General features: G+C 46.9%; 1 protein-coding gene and 1 non-coding gene across 2 annotated transcripts in view; one reads left to right on the forward strand and one right to left on the reverse strand.

The window, feature by feature from the left end:
* LOC144101882 (diacylglycerol lipase-beta-like) overlaps positions 1-2122 on the forward strand; it is a gene marked incomplete in the record, with an annotated part of 59570 nt that extends 57448 nt beyond the window's left edge. The window contains 1 exon segment of the mRNA XM_077635104.1: positions 671-2122. Coding sequence (XP_077491230.1) covers positions 671-800 — 130 coding nt within the window.
* A 7902-nt stretch (positions 2123-10024) lies between these two features.
* Positions 10025-10106, reverse strand: TRNAS-UGA (transfer RNA serine (anticodon UGA)). Its single transcript has one exon. It is a non-coding gene; the product is annotated as a tRNA-Ser (tRNA).
* Positions 10107-10130: the final 24 nt, after the last annotated feature.

A 10130-nucleotide genomic window follows, 5' to 3' on the forward strand; every position in this document is an offset into this window, starting at 1 on the left:
TCATATCACCCTCGTAATTTGGAACGCTGGTGACGCACTGCGATTTACACAGCATGGTCCGCAATGAAGCCTCTTGGAATCTTTAGTTTTGACAAGGGCTGCACTTACGCAGCCTGATTAATAGCTGGCACGCAGTGTTTCATTAGCGCTGTCCACCATACTGAACATGGACAAACGGGGTGCTCTTTTTTGCCGAGATGAAAACTATTTTCCTCTCCATCACTCAGTTTAATTCAATAAGGCTTCGAGCTGTTCAGGTGTGGTTTGAACTGGTTCTATAACTGTGAGCCGTTGAGCCGTAGACATCGCCAGTACTTGTTGACTTTTTAATAAAGGGAATGAGTGTAAAGCACGTACAAATTAAGACGCACGCGTGGCTAGTACTGAGGAGCGCTAGCGTACTCGAGTACCTTACCAAGGCAGTAATTGTGACTATAGAAAGGTGGGAAAAGTGTCTGGAAAGATGAGAGGGGGAATTGCTCTTGAGCTGTGACATTAGCTTTTCTCAAACAAAAAGCCGATATCAGACGCCCAAAGCCTATAAAAGGTCTTGGAGTTGGACATAACAGCGCCCGTGAAAGATTTTACAACTTCACAGAAAGGTGTTTCATGGCTTCTTTGACAAAAAAGCTTTTTTACCGCTCCTCATGGTCCTGCCCGTTTCCCGCAGGTACCAGATGTTCTGGACATCGCCGGAGTACTTCGACCACATCGTGGTCAGCCCTCGGTGCCTCAAGGACCACATGCCGGACGTCGTCTACGACGCTCTGAGAAGTGTCTGCACCGTCACCGCGCTCTGACTTCAGCAGCGCCCGTAGAAGTCTGCCCCAAACTAGATGAGGAACCGTACCATATGTGGCTCACTCAAGCTTGGAACTTGCTGCAGTATTGGAAGCACACTTCTGTGTAGTCACTCTTGCGCAGAGATAGTTTCCTGGCAAATCTACCCCATGCGTTCAAGTCTGCCCATCACGACCGCCGAAGACTGCCCGTAGTGTCGAAAGCACAGCTTCTAAGACGGGCGAGGGCGATTAGGATGGCTGTCGCTCTATGGTTGCTCATCGCACGATGTTCTACTACAGGAACCCAATGGAAGGGTTCTCGTCAAGACGAGCGAACTTCAGCATCATTCATCGTGCTACTACAGTGTGAACAAACTCGCACCATCTGTAGCAAACATTTCGAACGAGTCCTTGGCCTTTTTCGTATAAAGTGCAGTGTTGCCCAACAAGAATAGTGTATATCTTGAAGAGAGGACTGTCAACACTGTCATCTGGAGTGCTTTTAGGTTCTTGCGGAGGGTGCAAGCCTGGACACTGCAGAGGTGACAAACAGGACGGCTACTGTGTGCCGACTTTTTTTACTCTTGACCCTCGGCCAGAAAGCTTATGGTCGATCGTGCCACGGCCCATCGGTGCTACGGGCTGCATATTGGGTTCACTGTTGAACCTGCCAGTTTTACGCCGCATGATGGACAAGTGTGGACTATACGTGTACATACAGCCCTTTTTCCTTCCTTCCTGCCTGTCGCATGCACCTAATCAGCGCTGACTGCCTACGTGCCGCAATGGCTGTGAACAATCGTGGAGTTTTATATTTTCAGCACCGGCCGGAATCCATGTGCGCGTACGATTGTCCATCACACGAACTGCAGCCCTTGCGGAGGGGGATCCTGAGGGCATGTCCAGAGAATATGTGAGAGAGTGGTTCGTTGGCGATAATGTTTACAGAGGGAGGAGTAGATGGCGAGGTATGCGAATGCATCATGAACCGGGTTGAGGAATGAGTTTGTTTGGAGTTGCCTCCAGGCTACTTCTTGGGATTTAGTCAGAGATTTGTTGTGTTCGGGGGGAAAGAGTTCGCGCAAGGCGATAATTCTGGGTAATTTCGTGGTAGGAAACCATACGATTCCTCGCCGTTCCCAGGGAGGGCTGCTCCACTGCCCTATCGACGAAACCTCGGGCTAAATTGTGGGCCGCCTCGCGACCAGGAACGAACTGATTCTGAGAAGTGGGAGACTGCGTTGCTCAGCTCATTCCTGACTACCCAAGTCCGGGCCATCGAGCGAGCCATAGGGGACGCCAGAGCCCGAATATCTTGGCTACCTTATGGGACACCTCCACACACCCCCCCCCCTCCAACACTTCTAACCATCGGCCGAAAATAAATGTTTTCCTCCTCCTCCTCCTCCATCACATGAGCGATCCAGAAGGAAAGGAGTACGTTACGAGAAAAGGAAAGGCGCGGTGGCTTTTTAGGAAAGGGGTGAAGTGCACTTACAGTCTTCATCAGAAGTGTCGGGCCCACGAGGTTCGCTGTCTTTGCAGTGGGATACTTACGGCGTCCATGAAGTCTCGGGGGCCCCCAACAGACGAGATGTATATGCGATGAACAGCATAGATTGTGAGGCTGCGAAGGAGCTGTTTCCTGTACATATAATTTTGTCTGTCACCAGCGTGGTCTCAACATTCATCGATGTGTCATGTGAGATTCTTAAATATAAACTGTTTGAAACGTTGCTTTCGAAACAAGTCTTTTTCTCATCACATTCTTTTTCTGTGTGCTGCGGGATACTTATTTGTTTTTTATTTAGAGAAAAGAAAACGACAGCAACGGGACAAAATAACTGCAGATGTGTTTAGCATTCCAATGACTTCGGCCACTTATAGCCACAATAAGGAGAATATAAAGCGGAAGAAACACGCATTCAACCCATCTGCCGCGTGCTGCGTCATCTTTCCATGCACCCGTTAAGCATTTTCTGCTCCCTTAGGTCATTTAAGGTCATTTGAAGTGGCCTTTGTCCAGCAGTGGGCTCACTCATAATGATCACATGATGATTATAATGGAGATGATGAGTCACATAAGTGGTCCTATGATTAATGGTGCAACAGCTTCTAAAAACTAAATCTTTATAAAGTTTAACTGGCTGGCACACGCACGGCTCCACACCTAGGGACCCTAGAACGGGGGGGGGGGGGGGGCAAGGGTGGAGGCCGCCCCTCTCCCAACATTTTTCTAGAGGGGCAGCGCCCCCCACCCCAGTCTCCAATTGCTTGCACTTGGATCAGATTTCTGACAATTGAAACACATCAGTTCTAGGACTCTCAATGCAAAGCACAGTGGAGCTGAGCTACTTGGCTTCGTAGCCAGTTGTAAAGCATTTCGTATATGAGTAACCTAAACCAGTCTCGTGCCAACAGAAGTCGACTGTCTGACCCGTGTACGGGATCATAGGATAGGGTAACTTTATTGAGCTCTAGCGCAAGTGATTTTATGCGGTTCAGATGAGTCCATCTCCGCAACGGTCGTTGTCCCCTATTCCAGGGCTCCGCTGGATGCTGCCGTCAGCTGAGCTCGCCGTATCAGACCGATCTGGTCATCGCGGCAGTCGCTGGAGAGCATACCCTCCCATTGCTACGCACTTGGATTTGGTATAATTAGAACTACGTCGAGTTTTTGACATGCCCATATTATGTGATATAGTGTAGGTTTTTCATGGCACCGCGGGCACTTAATTGTTTTCGTAAAGTGTGGGGTGGATTTTACTTAGTGTGTTTAGGTTTGGATATGACCCCGTTTGTAGTTGTCTCCATGTGACAGCCTCTTCTTTGTTTAAGGATTTGTGCGGTGGTGGGTACCGCATCCTGCTGCCTTTGTAGTTGTTTAGAATGCCCGAGTATTCCTGAGGTACTGGCAGGGACTCCTCAAAGTCGTTGACGTTGGATGCTCGGTAGTTGGTATATCCTCGAGCTATCCAGTTCATGATTACCAGAATTTAAACAAACTATGCACAAACTTTTTTAACCAATTGATCACTCCTCGTGCGCACATCTATAAAGCTGCCCATTTCAGTTCGTTTCATATTGCCGTGAATCTTTGCACCGTTTGATCATGCGCATTAAAAACTGCCGGCACACGGCTTTATCATTTTGTTTTGTAATGCTAGATGCAACCAGACTTATCTCCATTGATCGTGGCCACGTGCAAATGCTTCCACATTTTTCCAGATTGTTGTAGTTGCTGCAGTGTTGGTTCTTTATCTCGAAGGTTCCTTTCCAGCTTTAAATTGAGCGCGGCCAAGAACTGCATGCATTCAGTTCGATGACCGCCCAGCGCGCTTGTGGCTATCGCCGCCGCCGAGTCATTCAGTTCTTAGTGGGTGGGGGTCAGCCCCTTAAACAGTTTCTTTTGGAAGGATTTACGGTGTCTTCCTGACTGCTGGAATACAACGTGACAGTTTGCATCAACAGTTGAACATTGAAAAATAAACAATAATCAAAATATAAAGTTTGTTACGTTAATGAGCATTAAATAAATAAATAACAAAATACACTCGAAGTCGTGCCCCCACTCAGAAAAGTTCCGGAGTCCCTGCCCACTCACTAACTAGCTCACCCCATGAGCTCACCCACTGCCTCGATCGGATGTTAACCACGAAGGACAGCTGAGCCCCGTATAAAAGCACTCAGCGATGGACCATTTCCTTAGACTCAAAAGTGGCCCGCCAAGGTTTGCATGCTACTCAGGCTTCACCGCGCATCCCATTCGAATACCTAAATCTGACACCTATAACATCGCTGTGCTATCATTAGAGGACACGGTATCGTGCAACATCGGCTACCAGACACTGCGGCGTCACCATACCCAGCAATTCTGGACAAAAGCATTTTTCAGCGGGAAACCATTAGATTTCACTATAACAATCAACATGTCTGCAGATCACCCAACGGCAGTCTTGAATTTTTTTTTCTATTAACGTTTTTGCTATCGTCAAAAGCGTTCCCTATTGTTTTTCTACGGGAGTCATAACTGTTCGATGCGAACGATGGAAACACTTTAAAAGAAAGATTTTGCTACATATCAGAAGAATGCACCTTTACCTTCAATATTACCGTAAATGTACCTTAAAAAATTTGCCATTTTCAAAATTCTTGTCCGAAATTGCTGGACTTGTCCCGCAACGATGGTGCACTTATGTATGGACCCCAATTTAAAGATTCTTGACGCTGGGCGTTGCTTGTAACGCTCGCTCTGTACATGGCGCATGCCTCGTGGAATTGGCCAGACCAGACCGATGTTGGTAGAAGTTTGAGGCACTCCACAAAGTAGACGTGTGAAAGAAGCCTCAAGCTTGCGCGGTCGTCATCCTTTACTGCACCAAGGGAAGAAAAGATGCTGGAAGTTGGGAGAGGAGGTAAGAGCTGATGCTGCAAATAATAATATAATAATAATAATAATAATAATAATAATAATAATAATAATAATAATAATAATAATAATAATAATAATAATAATAATAATAATAATAATTGGTTTTGGGGGAAAGGAAATGGCGCAGTATCTGTCTCATATATCGTTGGACGCCTGAACCGCGCCGTAAGGGAAGCTATAAAGGAGGTAGTGAAAGAGGAAAGGAAGAAAGAGGTGCCGTAGTGAAGGGCTCCGGAATAATTTCGACCACCTGGGGATCTTTAACGTGCACTGACACCGCCGCGGTCGGGTTTGAGCCCGGGAACTCCTGATCAGCAGCCGGGCGCCCTAGCCACTGAACCACCGTGGTGGGTCTGCAAATTCTTTCAATAGCAGATACATGCGAAACCTGGCCGCTGTAATATATGCGCAGGGCGGAAGGAGAGAGATGATGGGGCCTTGAAGAGATGCCTACGCCAAGGTATCAGCAACACCATTGATATGAAACCATCTGCGCCCAGGTGCCCACACCAACCGTGAAGAACACACACGGAGGGGTACCAAGCATTTGAGTAAGCGCGGAGTGCCCGTGATTCCTTATACGCTGTGGGAGAGGAACACAGGGATAATGAAGCCGTCATAATTATGACAGAAGACAGCGAGTTGTTCAACTTGCTCAAAGCCAGGACTACTGCTAAAAATATGGCCAAATAAATAGGGGTGAACTCGGCTAGATGAAGTGAAAGTGACCTATCGAGAAAGAGAGAGAAAATACCCACACCGGCCTTTTCTTCACACTGCGAGACGTCTATCGCAATCAGAACACCGGAGTGAAAGCACATGAAGTAATATTGTAATATGCTGTTGAGCAAATGGAAAGCATAAATTCTGCATGGTTTGGAAAGACGGAAAGATGTCATCAAAGACAATCTGAATAGATGTAGAAGTGGTGCACACCGGAAGGATGTCCGAAATGCAGACGTTTAAGGGGTCTATTGGAGAGATTGCACAAAAAAAAAAAAAATCTGTGGTGTATGGTACCGAGACCAGCTATCGTTGAAAAATTTCCTAGGCTGATGAAGAAAGATCAAATCTGAGGCATGAAGCGACCATTCGCACATTTTTGCAAACGTTTGGAGTTGGGCTCTGTTGTATTTCTAGTGTCACGAATTGCTAGTCCCATCAGCCACGCTCGAGGAATAGAGAAGCTTGCAGCTCATGTATTCCATTCATTCATGCTAAATCAAACTGCTCTAGAATACTTTAGCAGAGGTTTGAAGCGGTAATCTGCAAATCGCTAATCTTTCCTAATCTAAAGGTGCTGTATAAATTGGTTTTGAGGAAAGGAAATGACTCAGTAACTTCCCCACATATCTCGGTGGACACCCGAACCGCGCCGTAGGGGAAGGGATAAAGGAGGGAGTAAAAGAAGAAAGGCGGAAAGAGGTGCCGTAGTGGAGGTCTCCGGAGTAATTTCGACCAGCTGGGGATTTTTAACGTGCACTGACATATTGCACAGCACACGCGTACGGTATTATGCGTTTCACTCCCTAGAAACTTGCGGCCGCCGCGGTCGGGTTCGAACCCGCCTACTCCGGCTCGAGAGACGAGCACCTTAACCACTTAGCCACCGTGGCGGGTGCGTGGTATAACTGCCTTAATAGGGTAGAACGTTGCGTCAGTTGGTGTAGCGACATAGTTAAAAAAAACTGCGCAGAATAACACAGGACGGGAGGGAGAAACACGCGCACGCGCAGGCACGCGCGCGCGCGCACACACACACACACACACACACACACACACACACACACACACACACACACACACACACACACACACACACACACACACACACACACACACACACACACACACACACACACACACACACACACACACACACACACACACTTTTTTAACTATAACTGCCTTCTCGGCGGACACCTCATCCGCAAAAGCGCTTCCCGCCGCCATGTAACGGCACGAAATTCGGTTTGCTTTGCGGTGTTTTCCAAACGTCCCAAAGTGACTCAGGCTCTAGAGGGGTGCCGTAGTGAAGGGATCCGGAAATTTCGACCACCTGGGGTTCTCTAACGTGCACTGACATCGCACAGCACACGGGCCTCTAGAATTTCGCCCCCATCGATATTCGACCGCCGTGGCCGGGATCGAACCCGCGTCTTTCAGGTCAGCAGCCGAGCGCCATTACTGAGCCACCGCGGCGGCTCGGCATGAAATTTGGTTCATGCAGTACGCCGGTGTATGATGTGACACATGGAAGCGAACATGTATAGTTAAACATAAATGATGGACCGTAATGCAGTACTATGACCTATAAAAGTCATGACTCGCGTAGTCATTACCCATAGTAATTCTGCAACGTATGACTCAGAACTTTTATTACACAAAATATATGTGTATAGTCATGGCTCGTAGTAATATTCTCAGCCATAAAAACGTAGCATATAGGCAGTTTAATTGTTTCACATTATCACACGTAGGCAGTCTTAAGTGTCCCTGCGAGTATTTATTTATTTATTATGCATTATGGCATTGCAACAGGGAGGAAGAATGGCCAAACAATCATGTATACAAATGAACGAAATAAACTAAGAGAAAAAGTACGCGCCCACGTTGCTATAATTACATTTTCCATGTTTCATTCTACGAGAAGAGGCTATTTAGCCTTTTCTTGTAGATCAATTACTAATTGTGTGTATTCATGCAATTCTATAGTTTTGTTTCATAACCATGCATGCCCTCCCTGCAATGTCTTACACTGTGATCGCAGTATTTGTGAACAAATCAATATTAAACAAAATACCTAACGGATCCCTGTGAAGTCCCGTGCGAACATATGAGGGATCTCCCACGGCCACGCAGTAAGCGGCCGTAGTTATGCGTGGGACGACCTCGGTAACATTTTCTTACTTCCGTGGATATCAGATTGCCCACATAAGATGTGTGTGGGATATCCCAGGGGCGCAACTTCATTTACTGGGAAACACTCACCGCGTGGAAAAATGTGCGTTGTTTGATGTAGTTGAAACAATTTCAGGTGACAGAGCATCATTGGTCGAACAAAAAACGGATAACCAGAAGTGTCCCTCCTGAACAGAAACGACCCCTAAGCCGTGGTCCCTGCTCTGTGATGTACGGGTGATTTTGATGCCGGTGTAAGTACGTGCGACGCGAAGGTTTAACAGCAGGGTCTTGCAGAAGTTGCAACCAAGAGTGCTGGCTTGGTGTGTGCATGGTTGTGAGGAAAGGAGAAATGACTACGATGAACGCGATGAACTCCTGAACCGCGCCGAGAAAAAGCTAGCTAGGGGATGGAGGAAGTCGCCGCAGTGCACTGCAGCTCTGACGTACTAGATGTCTTCGCACAGAACACGGGAATTACAGGAAAGCAATGGAGATGGGAAGCGGTTCACGAAGGTATAAACATTACAAACCATTTAACTAGTGGTGCCTCGTGCCAGCCGAAAAATGGAAGCGCACCCTGCGAAGAAAGCCCCCGCAAGAGGCACTCACCAGCGCCCTTGCCTACGGCACAACTGATCAGGAGCTTACAATACAAGGCCATGAAATACCTCGAGTGGCCGAATACAAATGTCTCGGGGTATGGGTAAACAACGGGCGTATGTACACGGAAAAGCACGAACAGTTTCTCATAGCAAAAGGGCGAAGAGATGCCGGGATAATGAAACATAGGGAATTGTGGGGGTACAACAGGTATGAAGTCCTCAAATGTATTTGGAAAGGAATAATGGTGCCGGGGCTTACTTTCGGGAATGAGGTTCTATGCTTAAGGGCGGAAGTTCAGTCGCGATTAGAAGTAAATCAGAGAACTGTCGGAAGATTAGCACTAGGTGCCCACGGGAAAACCACAAACGAGGCAGTGCAGGGGGATATGGGCTGGGCAACGTTCGAAGCACGAGAAGCTCAGAGTAAAGTACTATACGAAGAACGCCTGAGGAAATTGGATGATAACAGGTGGGCAGCTAAGGTACTTAAATACCTCTACAGAAAGAGCGTTGACACACAGTGGCGGAAACGAACTAGAAAGCTGGCCAGTAAGTTTGCCAGAGAGGAGGAAGGAGAAAGAAAGAGCATTAAACGACAGGTTAAAAACGTCGAAGGTAAAAATTGGATAGATTCAATGGAAAAGAAGCATAGTGTAGAACTATATCGATGCTGGAAAAGGCAGATCAGGAAGGAAACGTTTTATGATAACTCAAGAGTCAGTGCCCTCCTCTTTGAAGCTAGGTCAGGGTGTGTCTTAGAACGCGCAGCTACAGAAAAAAAATTTAACGAAGAAGATGACACATGTGCTGTGTGTGGTAAATCTGTAGAAACAACAGAACACCTCATCCTAAAATGGGATGGTATCCATCCCGATGTCGATGCAGGCACAGTCACTATTCCTGAGGCCTTAGGGTTTAGAGATAACAATAGTCATGTAAATAAATCTGCGGTGGAAATTCGCAAAAAGCGTAGCAAAAAGCGATTCAAGGATTGGTGGTACAAAAGCAGAGAGGTGACATAAGTTTTAAAGTGTAGGAAGACGTTTTTTTTAAGGAAATGGCGAATTATATTAACAACTTACAGCAGAGTAAACAAAAATAAAGGAAAAAAAAACTGAGCATAGTGGCAACAACCACTGCCCCTTTTCAAAGGGGATGCTCCTACCTTCCATCCATCCAGCCTCCATTCTATATACTTCTGTTTTGATTCTACTCTTCGTTACCTCTGATGCAAAATGAAGTTCACCAAACCACTTGTTTAAACAAAGAAAAAGATGCAAGAAAAAGGAAGTGCAAAACTTTGACGCAGTCGGCAGGATTCGAACCTGCGCGGGAAGATCCCAATGGATTTCAAGTCCATCGCCTTAACCACTCGGCCACGACTGCGACGAGAGTTCGGGTTTTCTGGGT

The sequence above is a fragment of the Amblyomma americanum genome, chromosome 8, assembly GCF_052857255.1.
Source record: "Amblyomma americanum isolate KBUSLIRL-KWMA chromosome 8, ASM5285725v1, whole genome shotgun sequence".
In the NCBI taxonomy this organism is placed as follows: Eukaryota; Metazoa; Arthropoda; class Arachnida; order Ixodida; family Ixodidae; genus Amblyomma; species Amblyomma americanum.